The sequence below is a fragment of the Aethalodelphis obliquidens genome, unplaced genomic scaffold, assembly GCF_003676395.1.
Source record: "Aethalodelphis obliquidens isolate GAN/ISIS:26980383/991018 unplaced genomic scaffold, ASM367639v1 scaffold15, whole genome shotgun sequence".
NCBI lineage: Eukaryota > Metazoa > Chordata > Mammalia > Artiodactyla > Delphinidae > Aethalodelphis > Aethalodelphis obliquidens.
The window spans coordinates 12,678,081-12,694,230 of NW_020837959.1; the positions used below are offsets into that span (position 1 = coordinate 12,678,081).

The following is a 16,150-nucleotide window of genomic DNA, read 5'->3' on the forward strand; positions in this document are numbered from 1 at the left end:
CAGAAAGTGCCCTAAATATCCTGGTATAATAGATGGCAAAATAGAAACCAAAGGAAGAAAGCAAGCTCCTACGTCCTCTCTTATTTCTCTGTTACTAACTGTCCTCCCTCAAAGCTCAGTGCTTAGGCCCATTCTTTCAGCTTCTCTACTTTTTGAGATGATCCTTATTATATAATAATTACTTTGACTGTAATTACTTATGTTGGTTTATTGCCTGTCCCCTTGACAGTGTAAGAGCCACAAGAACAGGGACTGTTTTGTTCATTGCTGTATTCCCAGAATTTTGAATTTCACATGACACATAGTGGGCTCTTTATAAACATTTGTTGAGAAAAAGTATGAAGATGCATTGCACTGGGTTAACAGTGGGCTTTTGTTATGGCCTCAGAATAGACTCAGCTTCTAGCCTGCATGGTTCACTGAGGAAGAATTTGCATTTGCACTCAGTTACCTGTTTCATGAAAAGAGAACTCTTAAAGGAAAACACAGCAACAATAAATAATTTTTAATGTGAAAAGAATAATTTTATACTATGGATTAAAAAAAACAAAAACCTACGTATAATTAGGCATCTTTCTTTCCAATCCTAATTCTTTCTTCTTTAGAGAAATGTCTATTCAGATCCTTCACCCAATTAAAATATTGTGGTAAAGTAAGCGGAGCATAAAACTGACCATTTTAACCATTTTTAAGTGTATGGTTCAGTGGCATTAAGTACACTCACACTATTGTGCAACTGTCACCACCATCCATCTCCAGAACTTTTCATCATTCCAAACTGAAACTCTGTGCCCATTAAACAATAACTCCCTCTTCTCCTTTCTTGCCAATACTTAACGCCTCCTTCCTTCTTTCCCTCCCGTCCTTCTTTTTATCCTCCCCATTTTGGGCTTCAAAATGGAATTTTTCTGTTTGCGTACCTGAATCGTCATCGATTCCTTGGGATACTATGGAATTGAGCTCTGTGGTTTTACCTACAACTGAATTAACCTCTAGTCACTCCTTTCACAGTTGCCTCCTCCAGGCTGCCCAAAACATTCCTTCTCAAGTAGAACGAATCAAGTAGTGATGTTCGTTTAACCTGAGATTTATATGAAGGTAAGGTTCTGTGAAAACAGTGGAGAAAAACAGTATCTCTCTTCTAAAATTATTGTTTAGAAAAAAAAAAAGAGTCCTGGATGAAAGGACTCCTCCTGGTAGACTCTTTTTTTACAGAAGTTTCCTGCCAGTTTGCCACCCTTGGAGGGGTGAAATGGTGCCCTCATTCATCCACTTTCTAGCTCTTGTTTACTGGACTGAAATTTGAATTTCCTTGTTGGTCTCATCAACTAACCATATTTTCAGACATTTCTGATATCGAACTTGGATTTTAAAAAGGTTTGCTTCTACTGGAACTTTCTTCTTAAATGGTTAAAACTTTGTAAACCAATAGGTAAATTCAGTAGTTAGCAGTTTTTAAGGGAACCATATAAAGAACTTCACCCCAGTCCTACATTGACCATAAGCTCCAATCTAATTCAAATATGGTGGAGACACAAGAGAACAGGATTTGGAGATCAGTGAACCTGAGTTCTAAAACTGTCCAGCCACTTCCAACCTGCTTGAATCTTAAGCACATTATTCTTTAAAATTTGCTCTCCTCTGGAAAATGGATGAGACACTTCACAGAGTTCTACTGAATATTAAATTAAATAATGTATATAAAGTGTCTGATATGTAGTAGTGTTTTTTGATAAATGTTGCTTCCCTTCCCTTGGTCTATTTATTTGAAAATTCATAATCCTAAATAAAATTTGGTTTCAGCTTTACTTAAATAGGCATTCAAATAATAATTTTGTGCATTTAAATATTATATGATCTGTATGACACTCCATATGTGTTGATAATAAATTTGATTTTGATGAGATTAGGATTTTCTAAGATGTCAAATGCACTTCCCTTTCTGTGTATGTATATCTTGACCTGTCACTGACAACTAAATAAATATAGGCTGAACTTCTTTATTGTTCGTGAAAGTCTTGACTGTCATTCATATTAATCATTTTCCAAACTAAAATCTTTCATTATAAAAGCATCAACATCCAGTACCATACAGTGATCAAAGTCTACTGAAATAGAAAATTACATCCCTGGTGGTCCAGTGGTTAAGACTCCGTGCTTCCACTGCAGGGGGCACGAGTTCAATCCCTGGTCCGGGAAGTTCCGCATGCCACGGGGTGTGGCCAAATAGATAAATTAATTAATTAAATTAAATAATAAATAAAAAATCAAGTTTAAAAAAAAGTTACATCCCATGGGAGGCAGCATCTCCCACTCTTTAAATTTAGATCCAGTTCAAACCCAGCTTCTAGACCTAATAACTATGTTACCATGGGTAAGTGATTCAACATCTTTTATTCTTAGTATTTCTCTTCTCTGTAATGGGAATCAAACGTTGTCCCTAATGCATAAGTAGTTGTGAGCCTTAGATAATGTAATTAACAAGTGCTTGGTGGTAGTAAGCAGATGCTACTGTTAGCCTGTGGTAATAGTTCACCTATTTTAATTTCTTAGGCTATGCCACAAAACATGAATATGAATATTTTGACAAGGTATAGCATTTACTAATAATTCTTAGATCACTGGGCTTAGAGCAAACCACTATTTATGGACGCTTCTGCACACCCAGTCTTGTCTAATAAACACCCATACTTCAATTTTCAAACCTTCACCTCTTCTCAGATAGGTTCACATAACCAGCAGGAAAAATGAGGGGACTTAGGTTATGAGTTTATGTTAAAAAAAAAAAAAAAAAGAAAGCAATTCTTAAACACAGTTTTCCAAGGCAAAGGAATATGGTAGGGTTTTCTTCTCATTCTTCACACACACCTTAGATCTCCCTATTTTAACTTCTTTCGTTGTTCAAGGCCATCCTTAGTGTTACAGGGGTCAGAGAAGACCAAAGAAAAGAAGATGAACAATAGGAATTGATTCAAGCAATTCCTTTTCTCCTGGATCTTCATAACTAAAGTGGTTCTCTGGCCCTTTCAAATATCTCGGGATAACAATGACAAGAATTGAAAGAATGACTAATGGAAGAGTATGAGCAATATTTTGAGAAAAAGAAGGAATTGAGTTTAACATCCTTGGGTATCTTTTTGATTCCTCCAAAACCTTTCTAAATTTTAAGGAGGAAGAAAATCTATTGACTGTTCAAAAAAATGTATAGCTAGCATATTCATGCTGGATTGTGGTTTGAGGGAGGGAAAGAGGACTAAGCATGGTGTTAGGAGATCAGTTTCTAATCCCTTACGTAACCTTGACTGAGTCACTTAACCATTGTAGGTCCTTTTCCTCATTATAAAATGGAAGGTTAGGAGCTTGGGGGAGGTTGTATATCTGGTTTTGCCACTTAATAGATGACCTTGCACAAGTTTTTCAGCTTCTCAAAGCTGCAGTCTCCGTATCTGTATATTAGGGAGAAGAATATTTCCTCACAGGGCCATTTTGGGTTTTAATGAGATAGTTCGTATAAAAGCTTAGCATGATTTCTGGCAGTTGGTAAGAGCTTACTCATGGAGAGACGCTTGTGTTATCTTTGTGCTGTCTGTATGCTCTGTAGTACTTTGGGGTCCCTTTAATGATCATTTAAAGCACTTTCTCAGGAAGGCAGTGTGGTGAAAGGGAAAAAACACTACCCTAGGCAGGACACAGACAATTGGGTTCTAGTCCTGGCTCTCTTATTATTTATGTGACTTGGGTAAGCCACCTTACTGATCTGGGGTCTTGTTCCAATTTATAATGTAACTTGCATCATCATTTCCCTTTTCTGTTACTGTAGAAGTATGGCATGGTTGTAGTCAGTTTGCTCTTTTGACTTATCGCCTTTCATAACTTTGATGTAGTTAATGCAGGTCTTGGGTCAGACCTGCAGTGCCTGAGGCAACGGTGACTATGGGAAAATGGGTGACGTTTTACAGCATTCAGCTTAATGATGCTGCTTCCAGAAATGCATTGTGGTAAATACCGAAAAGTGTCTGTATTTGATTATAGGAAGCTCATCGACATAAACTCTGAGATCTTTGGAAACTCCAGAGCAAGGAGAGTGACGATAATACTATAATTTGATCACTGAGAGTTAAAACAGACAGACCAAAAGTTTCAGCATGTTATATGTGATGCCGAGGCATGATGGCGTCTAAGTGCTAGACTAGCTGTAGCTTTTCATAAACCAGTGTCAGAAAATCCCAGGCAACAAATTTCTCCTTTATAGTACAAATAAAGTGAAGAAGTGTCAGCAGGAGCCATTGTATCTATGTAAGTCGTCGGGAGAAATGTCTTGTAGAAGGTTGATGTGGCGGGGAGCTGAGAGCTGGTGAATCCACAGATGCTATAGAAACTGGCAAGAGCCGCTGGGAGACTAAAGGATCAAAATGCCTCCCTGAATTTTCTTGATTTTCTTAGTTACAGTCTGTCCTTCTTCATAGCTTCACGTTCTGAATTCATGGATTCGACCAACCATGGATAGAAAATATTTGAAAAAATAAAATTCCAGAAAGTTCCAAAAAAACCCCACTTGAATCTGTCATGCGCTGGCAACTATTCACATAGCATTTACATTGTCTTAGGTAACATAGAGATGATTTAAGGTAGAAGAGAGGATGTGCGTAGGTTATATGCAAATGTGCCATTTTATATAAGGGACTTGGGCATCCATGGATTTTGGTATTACTCGGGGTCCTGGAACCAATGCCCCACAGATACTGAGGGACGAGTGTATTCATCCTCCCCTCCCCACATTTTCCCTTTTCTCTCTATCCCAATTTTATCACTTCATCAACAAAGTAGCTTCCTTACCAGTTAACCTGCGCTCAGCCCATCCCAGCTCACACCTACCCACTCACTTCCTGTAGATGAGTGTTTGCAAGTCTCTCGTTTCGCATTTTGCTGCCCTGCCCTCAGCCTGCCTTTTGACCTCTCAGTAACCTAACCTCTCCTCACCTGCTCAAGGAGATTTTCTAGTCCTGCCCACGTGTGTCTTCTCTTCACTCACCGCGGTGTGGCCTTTAGTGCGTGTGAGCTACACTGTCCCCCCCTTTAGATCTGATGTAGTAATAGCTGCTCTGTCTGCATCTTTTGTGGGATAAAGTCCGAAACTGATTCTGAAACTCCTATCTGAGCCGCGAAGGCTACTGGGGAAGAAGGTGGGATAAGGGGGAAGCATTGACCTCAGGGTCAGAGTTTTGAGGTCAAATGCAGGCCCTTCTACTGATTAGAGCCACGGCCACATCTGAGCCTTGATGTCTTCACATGTTAAAGAGCGAGAATAGGGCCCATCTGATAGGGTTAAATGTGAGAACACATGTAAAGCATGATGCTGGTACATTTATAATGCCAGTCTCCTTGCCCCTTACCCCAGCCCCAGCTCTACCCCTTACATTTCACTCTGGTCAGGAACAGCCTCACCAGTTCCTTATCTAATTCCTACACATCCTTCAAGACCTGCCTCTGCACTTTTATACACAGTAGGGTGTATATGTTAGTCCCAAACTCCTAATTTACTCCCCCTCCCACTTAGGGCCGAGGCTCTGCCGTGGAGCTTACTTCCCATGCAATAATGTTTGAATCCTTGACTGTTTCACTTTGTGACCTTGTCTGATTGCTTCACATCTCTTTGACTAGGCAGTAAACTCCTGGGTACCCTTAGCACCTCCCCACACTGGTGGCCTCTAGAATGTTCAGCAGACTCAGCCAGGTCTGACCTTGGAAGCCATTGACTCCTGAGATGTGGCCCAGAGAGAATGCTGGAAGAGGCTGAGAGGCCGGACCTCATGCCAGTTTGTCTTTGACTCATCATGGCGTCATATCCAGTAAGTGAAGTGACAGTCAGGCCAGCTTTGTGTCAGGAGACGGCAAGGATCTCTCCTCTCCATCCACCCACACAGCAAGGCTGGCAACTTCCCCAAACATGCAGGTAGAAGTGTGGGAAGGCAGGCAGCAGTGGCAAAACTTGGGGAGATAGATGCCTATAAGTCAAAGATTTTCTCTGTTCATAGCAATTTTTATTAAAAACGAGACCCCATTCATCTCTCAACCCTTGACAATGGATCCAAATTCCTGCACTGTGCCTAGTCTCTCCTTCCTTACAAATGTAGAGCTGGAAATAAACACACATATAGGATGAGCTGTATGTTTATTCCTCTCAAAGAGGAAACCTACGATTAGAAAAATAAGCATGATTTTATTATGGTCAACAAAAGCCAAAGTACTGCTGGGAATATAACTTTTCAATCTAAAAAGATTCCCCCAAATTCCATCAAAATGCAAAAGAGGATGGGATTTGAAGTAAAATAAGTAGGACGATCCACCAGGCAGTCAAGTTCCACGTAAGGACCCTTGACATTTTCTCTTCAACTGCACAAAATTGGAACTGATATTATGTCTTTAGGAGCTGTATACAAAAGAATTCCACTCAAGTTTCTCACCATGAGGTGTAAATTATTCATGAAAGATGAAAATGTACTAGATTACAACACTTAATATAACTTAGCCTTTCCTTGGAGAATCTGCAAATACATATATTAATTAAACCTCATGGTAGCTCTGCAAAGCAGCTGCTCCTGAGGCAGGAAAATAAGAGGCCTTTTTTCTTCTTATTTTCTGCTTTCTTGAAGAGAAAAAATAATCTGCCTCTCTATGGTTCTCACAGATCCAGCTCCACCTAAGACATACGGAGCGGCCCTCCCACCTCTCCTCTCCACCTTAAACATCTTTTTTTTTTCACCAGACTAGCAAGACTGGATTCCAGTGCCCCAGCCATGTTGCACCATGGAATTGAGACTCAAATTGCCAAGCAGCTTTAACCAATGGTGTTAACTGAACGCAAACGCCGCCATTTTTATTGTTTTGATTTTTTTATTTGAAGAGATATACAGCAGGCTCCAGTTAATCTCCCTCTCTCTCCTCCTCTGTCCCTCCACCCCTCTTTCTCTCCACACACACACACACACACACACACACACACACACACACACACAGTCCCTCTCTCCACAAAATATTTGATATGGCGATTCTACCTCATTTGAGGCAACCAGATCCATTACTGAAATGGAACCTTCCTCTATAGTTAGAAGATCAGCACAGAGTTAGAGAAGGCCGAACAACGTTAGCAGTATGACGATGCTGAGATGGGTGTCTCAGCCTGAGCACTATTAACAGGCCCTGGATTTGGACAGTTGCTGTCCAGGCCCTTTCAGAGCACAACATACTTGGGGCCCAGCTGCTTTCTGTTGACTGTTCTCAGGACTCAGCAAACTGCGGGAAAGGAGTGGTTCACAGTTCGATCATCCATGCAGGGAGGCCAGTCGCTCTACTGTATATTTCAGGGGAGGGAACTAACAGGGGTCTACTCCTCCCACGCTGGGGCTTTGCAGAACCCAGATTTTTCTTGTGAAAAAACACAGGCTCCAAATGGGTCAAGTGGTGAATAGTGGGGAACGTTTAATGCCTCCTACATTTGTCTGAATATAGTCCTAACAGATGACTTTGAATAATAGATGTTTTAGAAAACTCTTTGAGATGAGAGAGTAAGTAAAACATGACCTTACCTTTCTAGACTTCTTGGTTAGGATGGGGTGATTTACTGTGACTTTGTATATAGAAGTCCAAGAATCTACATACAAATAGCTTTGAAGTTGTGTTCGTGTTTATATGTGAGAAATGAGTAAAATCTGATGCTCTTAAACTTTTCTCCTCTCCCTTTAGTAATTTGTAGCAGGCCTGATGAAGCATAATATAGGTATCTGGTTGCATGTAATTATTTTGTCTGGTAAGATACCGTTGAAATTGTTATCATATATATACTAATCAGGCATGTCTGGAAAATGGGGATTTTCTGACTTACCAAATATCCCAATAAATGGAGGGCTAGGAATGTATAATATGTTATTAACTAATTTTCAATAAACTCTTCCTAAGGCCAGCTTTCTGTTGAATGGATTTAATCTTTGGAAGAGGATTCGGAAGATGTGATAAAACCTTGAGGTCATAATTAAACACCAGTCAGCACTTTTTGGAGATGTAATTAGTGTTGTTAACATATTGCCAGAAATATAATTGATTTCACCAGCTTTAAAGGCACTGCGTGGGATGCTCCATTAAAATATTCCTAATATCCAGTATGTAAGAATTTGCCTTCCTAGCATGGACTCATGACCCAGAATGAATTAGATGAATAACTGCCCTCCGCGTCCACATAGCTCTAGCTGTGGACACGTGGACAACACGTATTCACTCCAAATCTGAAGGGACCCTTTCTTCCAGGCAAAGGCCTGGGAGGTGTCTGAGCTTTTGTGGCTCTGATGTCTCATTCGGGTAGAGAGTGGGGAGCCGCGTATTAGGCACAAGTACCCTGGAGGCATTTGCCCAGGGAGTCCACCCAAAGGCTATCCTTAAATTCAGGTCCTACAGAGGCAACTTCCTGTGGTTAACCTTTCATGTCAGCCCACATCTCTTCTTCTGCTACATGACATTTATTTGGACAGGTTTTGCCATAGTATGAAACCATTTTTATGTTTCTCTTTGGCTAAACGCGCCTCTCCCTATGTAACAGGCAAAGGCAAGGCAAAGTCGGCCACTCGCCGGCTGCCACTGTCCCACTTCCGGCTCTTGTGGAAGCCTCTCCACGGTCTCCGCAGACTCTCCTGCCTTGTCTCCATCTGCCTGCTCTTCTCAGAGTTGTGTTCCGTCACTTTCCTGCTTGAAAACCTTCAGTGGCCAAATAAAGGCCGGCGAACCCTTTACCCTGTCATTTAAGGTCCTACACACTCGGAATCAAACCTATGTCGTAGCCGCTCACGAAAACTGGTGCTCTGGCCAACGGGATTGTTAGTTTTTCTCTGCTAAGATTTACACTTCCCCACCTTTGTTGTATATCAGCACTGTCATTCCATCTATCTAATGATGATGCTTTAAGGAACATGCAGATAGAGTCCTTGTGGAATTCAGAGGATAGAAAAAAGAAATTCTAGCTGCAGGGGTTCAGGGAAAGACTCAGAATACAAATTGTATTTCAATTGGGCCTTCAAGGATGTTATCAGGTAAGGTGAATAATCTCTGTATATAAATGAAGAAACTAAGATTTAAAATATATTTACTAGGAAATTATTTTCTCCCCTTTTGAAATAGAATGTATTTTTGAAGTAAAAAAATAATAAAGCAATAACAGGATAGAGTACCATAATAATTTAAGTTAGAGGGATTTCAATCTGCACTCTCATTTTATTAAATAAAATTTCTTATAATGTGAAAAAAACTAGATAATCCATATACTAAGCTGCTGACCTCTCCTTTTTCACTGTATACTCTAAGATTAAATTGGCTTCAATATAGGCATCTATAGATGTATATATACATCCTGACCTTCTATTAGCGGACTGAAATTGACTGACTTATATAGTACCTGGGTTTTCATTTCTGATTTCCCTTGTCACGATGCTACTTGTGAGATGAGTGGCAGAGGCTGGGAGTAAAGTCCAGGGCCATGATTCACACAAAAGAAGCCCATGAATCTGCTTCGCCAGGACTAATGACTAATTCCTTTTTACTTCTCGTCTTAGTTCTCATCTTACTTGTACAGAAACTATTCATACTTTTCAGTCTACTCACTGGGTATAATATAACATAGACTATTAATAAATAGTTCTGTATCATAATTAATATATATCAACTATGTATATGGTTTCTAAATGTGACCTGGGTATTACATAACCAGCCTGAAGCTCTGCTCAGATGCAGTTCATCTCCCCACCTTAGAACTCACCTCAGTCTGAGCTGCATTAGCAGAACGCCTTCATTTTCCCTAGAGCAACAGAGCTTGCTGCTATTGAGTTGCACTTTAAAGACACTTTTACCTGTGGAAGAAGTGACTTCCGTTCATTTATAATTATAGAGAGAGGCAATGTAGCATGGTGGTTAAGAGCAAGGCCTCTGGGATCAAACTGCCTGGGTTTAAATTCCAGCAAGACCATTTATTAGATATTTAACTTTGGCTAAGTTGGTTAACCTTGGTTTCAGTTTTACTGTCTGTAAAATGGGGGTGACAGTAATATTTATAACACTGTAGTAAGGATTGAGTATATCCTATACATATGTATTCTTTCTCATATGATATATATAATATGATATATAAAAATATGTAATGTATTATATAAGAGAGAAACCATTTAGAATAGTATCTTGTATCTATAAGTAATTTGTTAATAATAATAATAATATTATCATTAGGTGTAACTTGTATATTAAGGCCCAAAGACCTTAATTGAAACAGGAGATAGCTGTTGGTAAATTTGTTTATTGTATTTTTGTTTATATATCTACTCCCAGAGCTAAATAACCAAAAAATAATTTTCTATTTCCCAGAAGTATTTGGATCTTGTCGTCATTTAATTTCAAACTGCAAGTCTAAGTTCAGTTAAAACTTTCATTGCTGTCACCTTGATTAAGCCCTGAGGGTAGAATTTATAGATTTATTGCCAGTTCAACTTGACTCACCATGGGGTAACATGTGAAGGAAACCTGGGCCGGAGGAGCTGTCATGGGATGTTTTGGTGTATGTTCTTTCTTCTCTGAATGACTTGTATCTTATTACAAATACTTATGAGATTTGAACTATTTGAACTGAAAGTCTAAATTGATCAAATGAACTAAAAAGCTGTCAAAACCCTACCACATTTTGTGTTAAAGACAGATGGCTCAATGAAGGGAAAGAAGGGAGGATGCGTATCATGCACTGAACTCTGAAATCATTAGCACCACTTTCTACTCTGTGTTTACCTTTATAATCTCATGCGTTGGGCTTAGCACAGCAGCTAAGGAACCATAGGTTTGTTGAATCTTAGAGCTGAAAGGGACCTCGGAGGCCATCTAGTTCTAATCTTTCTTTTACAAGTGAGGAAACAGATTCATTTTGTTTAAATGACATGTAATTCACATGGACATGATTCAGTGTGAGTTTAAAGTGCGAAATCTTAATAAGATGAAAACTTGTCATTTCACAGCCATCAGAAATCTCTCTGAATTCTGAACTCTTGGGCACTAAAAGAATTTCCAAGTTCTTTTGTAGCTGCTTTGCTCTTTGAAACTTGTTGAAAATACATTAAGAATATCATATCTGAAAATTTATGTTTACTACTATTTCTTTTTCTGTTGTCTTCATGTGCAAGCAGACTTTGATTAAGAGTCATCACTGAAGTGCAGTCCAGCAACGATTACATCTGATAAACTGCAAAATGGAGAATCTAGGATTCTTGAAGCTACTGTCAGGTACTCCTATAATTATACTTCTTTGGATTTAATTGACGTTAACTTGTTAGTTCCTTTACCAATCACACTCTGCTGAAAAGTGATATATTTTAGCTTCTGAATAGTTATGCTTCCCCTACACACATACATAAACCTACGCATACGTATGCAATCTCAGTTTTTTCTACCAAATTGAGCCAAAGAATCATTAGGCTGGAAAAATATTTATGATACATGATCAAGAATTTATCATAATAAAGGGACTTATCCTAAAACTCCAAAATAGTTCTTTATCTTGACTTCCTTTCCATTCCCAGGAAAGAGCTCTCTGTATTAGAAGTGCTTAACTTGCCGTAAAGTATAACGTTACAGTCCATTGTAATGAACACTCTATTATGCTTGAAACTTGCTTTCTGATGAAGGGACTTTATATAAAACTTCTGCTCCAAATCGCAAAAACATGGTTCAGGAAGACAGGACTTAGACATAAAAGAAACCTTTCCAGTTTCCCTACTAAGAATGACCATGTGAAAAGAGGTGCTTTGAACCTAATGATGGAAGGACGCACACTGTCTCTCCCTTCTGCCATCCCATCATTTAAAAAAATCTTCGCAGCTAAGAAAGTGATTTGCTGTTCTTTGTTCTATCTGTTTGGAAGCTGAGCTGGCTTTCCTTAGAGGGAAGCTGGCATGTTGAGGTGGCGAGTGAAGAGCTAAAGCGTTGTCAGCAGTTGGTATTGCCTCTGAGGGTCTGCTCGGCCTCTGCTCCCTCCCTCCTCGATCTTTTCTGCTTTATCAAAACTCAGAGGGCACAGGAGGAGCTCACAGGATTTTACTTTTATTCCTTCATATAAGTGCACTCACGCCTATCTTTTCAGCAATGAAACCTATAGCTCTGGAATCACTTATTCACTAGAACTGGGAAAGAAGCGTGACTCAGGCCTTCCCGCCTGCAGAATGTAGTTTGGAATCTGCTATTTATGCCCAGACATGATTTTTTCCAGTTTATCCCGTTAGCTGGGACCTTCCCTCCACCTCCTCCTATATGTCTTGTCATCTTTTATCAGTACAGTTGATTTTATTAAAACAAAAATCAAAACAAAACAAAACGAGAAAAAACCCACTACACTCACAGCAAAACCAGAATGGCTCTTCTGTGAAGGGAGAGCATGCGCAGTCAAGTGTTTTTCCGGGCATGTGAGAGTTTATGCTTTTACGCCTCTCCTGGGACCAGAAGCACATGTTTGCAAGTTGGTTGGCTGGGGTTAGGGTTACAGTCAGCCTGTGACGACAGGAAACAGCCAGCTGGCCCTCCCTGAGAAAGAGTCCGTCCGAGGTCTCACTGGCACATGCGTTAAACCAAAAGAATTACACGCCCCTATCAGTTATATCCAGCCTTTGTGAACTCGGTGGCCCCGTTCTCTTCTTCCAGGACCGTTTGTCTCTCACTTGGGAACCAAGCGAGTTTGGGAGCACATAGGACCCAGGTGAAATGTTAACAAGAATCATTCAGACCTCAAATTTGACACTAAGGGAAAAGGGGAGACTTTTCTAAGAGGAGAATTTTCTTTTCCTCCACAATAGATAATAGGGTCTCTGAATGAACTGAATCCAAATACAGCCAGCTCTGAAGCACTCCCAGGTGAGCTTTTCTGATTTTTCTGTGACAATTCACAAAGCCCTGGATGCGTAATGCTGCCCTGAAAGGAATGTAAGCCTATCAGGTTAATCACACAATATTAGGTACGGAAACGAACAGCGCAACACGAAACACAGCTACATCATTATTTGCAGTAAATGTTAACTCTAAATAAGTGCAACCTGTCCACAAATGCTGGCCATAAACTAATCAAAAAAATAAAATAAAATAAAATCTGATGGATAAACATGAAAAAAAAAAATTCTCCCTGAGAATTTTTTTTTTTTTTTTTTTTTTAACTATCAGCACTCATTTAGAGTTTGGGATTTGTGAAAGAAAAGCTTTAAAAGGAGCAAACCTGATTGGCTGTGGCTGCTGCTGCGAAGGGGGCACTTGTTGCAGGAGCTGTTGCCGCAGAGACAGTGGCTGACGTAGCGCTGTGCATCATGGGTACTTTCAGGAGGGGGACCATGGGAGCAATGAACAGGAGGGTGTAGCGTTACGGTAACAGAAGTGGCATTTTGGCATATGGTGAATATCAGAGCAGCAAGCCATCATGGGTTAAACCAGCAGATGGCATGCAATCACAATGCAAAGCAAGGAAGCATATGGGAGAGAAATAAAAAAAAGGGAAAATAGCTTATTACAAGTACAATTAAAGGAAGTTTTAAAATATCATCAGTGATTCCCAGAAAGGCCAAAGCAGATTACTTTGGTTGATGTATTTATAAACCCTTTTACCTCCAGCACTAGATCATTCCCAAGTCAGAGTCTACAGTGCCTGTAATAAACAGTGCTCCCCAAAACGCGAAATTGTAATGTCCAAATGAAGTAAGACTATGCAATATTCACTTTTAATTATCATTCTAAAACATCAAAGCCTCGATAATGTAGGCCTAATTTGGGTTAGAATTTTCTTGGAATTAATTGCAGTTAAATTGAATGTTTGGGGTCGATTTGGGCCTGCCTGCTTGAACTGGAATTACTGGGGATTGTGGTTTATTTGGGTCAATAAACAGTAGAGCAGAAGTCATGGCCTTGATGTAAAATTGTAACACAGTCACTGTGAAACAGCCAGACAAATTTTGCCAATGTTTATTTTTCTTTACTCTAAGTGGAACTAATCCATATGTCCTTAAGACAGACTTTTGTACCAAGGCATTGGAATGTGTGGGGATAGCTTATGTATGTACTATTAAAAGTTAACATCTAAGGGAATGGTAAGGTACAAATACTCATCACAAATAAATCAACACAAAATTAAAAAGGATAATAAAGCAAGGCAGTTGGGACATTTGTTTTCAAAATACATCCATTTATAATTTTTTTTAAAGAAATACTTCTGGGAAACTCTGATAACTCTAACACACAGCAAAGAGGAGATAAAGGCACACCACATGAAACTTTAAAACATTGATGAAATTAGCCTGCCTCTCTGATCAAGTAAGCTTTTTCTTTTTTCTTATGCTAAACCATATAAACTATAAAGAGAAACAAAATACAGATCATTAAAAAGCAGACTCGTACTTGTGGTTTTATGTCTTGCAGTGGTTGTTCTAGTCACATTAAGATGGTCATTGTCTTCAGTATACAAGTACATTTTGAAACCTATACATTAACTCTAAAGCCAAATAAGCCTTCAGATCTACCAGTTCCTACAGCATTTCTACGATCTTTGAGATAAATCTCAGTCAAGTGAAGGTATTGTACATAATATAAAAGACAAATAAAAAAAGGTTGGAACCTACCAATACTGGTAGCGGGTGTCATGCACAAAACTGACCCTGCATGTCATGCAATGGTAGGTGGAAAAAAGTGAATAAAGGGAAAGAAACAGGTTAGCGGTTTAGAGTTAACATTCAAAGTGAGATTGAAGCACAACCAGAAATAAGTAGGGTTAGTTAACACAGTCTTTTAGAGTCATTCACATGTTCAGTGTGGACACAAATATATCTGAATTATTTTAAGCCAATATTATTCATTACTTTTCACACTTTTGATTCATCTCCATTGACATGATTCTAGTAAGAATGACATGTGATAATGCAGCAGTCACCTTCCTCTAAGACCTCACAGTATCTTACAGACATTCTCAAGTTCATCCTCCAAGGTAGGAAGTGGGTATTTTACAGATGAAAAATCTGAGGCATAGTAACTACTCCAAGGTCTTGCATCGTGGGAGTCAAGGCTAAGGCTAGAAATAGAATTCTGTTCCTAAATCCAGGTCAGGTTTTGTATTCACTATATCACACTGACCTTATTGAATTAAAAGTTTGCTTGTCTGATTGTAAAATGTTTTGTGTCAATAACAATACGAAAATAAAAACAGTAATTAAGATTCCGTATCCTCTAAATCAAAGGGTTGCAGGTCAGGTGAATGTTAGAGTACTGCTTGAAAGCCCTCAGTGTAGGAAGACTGAGGTTCCCGTGATGGGATGACCGGATGTGTGTGTGACCTATTTTCTGTTATGAGATTCATTATGACAAAGGAGCGGTGGCTAGCAATAAAATCTAAACACTGCAGAGGCAAAACAGCACTGAACTGAGGCTGGGATAGGACCAGGGCTAGGGGTTTTTGGTGTCTAGGTGGGTAAGTGGGAGGGTGGGAAGGAGAGAGGGAGGGAGGGGGGTTTACAGCCCTTCCTTGGGAATAGCTGCCTTACCTGTGGGTGGTCATATTAATGTACTTGAATCAGAAAACGGACCATGATATAACATATGTTGTGGAATACTGAAAAAAGAATTGTATTGAAAGGAATTATCTACTTCTGGTTCAGCTCCTTAGAGTGAAAATCAAGGTAATGTAAGGACTTAGGTAACTGAAGATTGGGTGTCATATGGGTACCAGAGAAGTAGTCTTTAATGAAGGTAGGTGTACCCACTTAGGGTTTTAGAACTGCCTTCTGAGATACTGGGTGAAGAATCTGAGATGTGTACGTCTTTATTCTCTCTGCTGAACTGTTCACACCTGAGGGAGACATTTTGCCTGATCTGCGTTTTGATCAGGTCAACATTAACTAGTCAGGAAAAGAGGTTATTTAACTGGGCCACTCCTGGATTCTTCAGCAAACATGTGCTAATATATCCAACTGAAAACACACACACAAACACCTCATGACACCCTATCTTTCTCCAGCCCTATGTTTCTAAACTTCTTCACAATCAAACTTCTGGAAAGTTACCTACACATAAATTTGCACTTCCTTGACCCCGTTTATTCTTCAATCCTCTC

The 16,150-nt window shown here is 39.5% G+C and overlaps 1 protein-coding gene and 1 long non-coding RNA gene across 13 annotated transcripts in view; one reads left to right on the forward strand and one right to left on the reverse strand.

The window, feature by feature from the left end:
• The window catches only part of LOC113625426 (uncharacterized), a 70,708-nt gene extending 57,744 nt beyond the window's left edge, over positions 1 to 12,964 (forward strand). Inside the window, exons 3-4 of the long non-coding RNA XR_003434674.1 lie at positions 11,205 to 11,301; positions 12,864 to 12,964. This is a non-coding gene — a long non-coding RNA (uncharacterized LOC113625426). The remainder of the gene's footprint in view (positions 1 to 11,204; positions 11,302 to 12,863) is intronic.
• Positions 1 to 16,150, reverse strand: part of MBNL2 (muscleblind like splicing regulator 2) — a 152,519-nt gene that overhangs the window by 12,747 nt on the left and 123,622 nt on the right. For 3 of the 12 annotated variants that reach the window (XR_003434672.1, XM_027115962.1, XM_027115958.1), the window contains 2 exons: positions 14,667 to 14,702; positions 13,277 to 13,371 (listed from right to left, as the gene is read on the reverse strand). The exons of 4 other annotated variants lie outside the window; for them this stretch is intronic. Coding sequence is in view for 7 of the 8 variants with exons in the window: in XM_027115962.1 (XP_026971763.1) it covers positions 13,277 to 13,371; positions 14,667 to 14,702 (131 nt within the window). In the remaining variant the exon portion in view is untranslated. Of the gene's footprint in view, positions 1 to 759; positions 12,980 to 13,276; positions 13,372 to 14,666; positions 14,703 to 16,150 lie in introns of those variants that run through there. 5 more of the 12 variants (XM_027115955.1, XM_027115957.1, XM_027115956.1 and 2 more) reach the window with 4 other exon arrangements.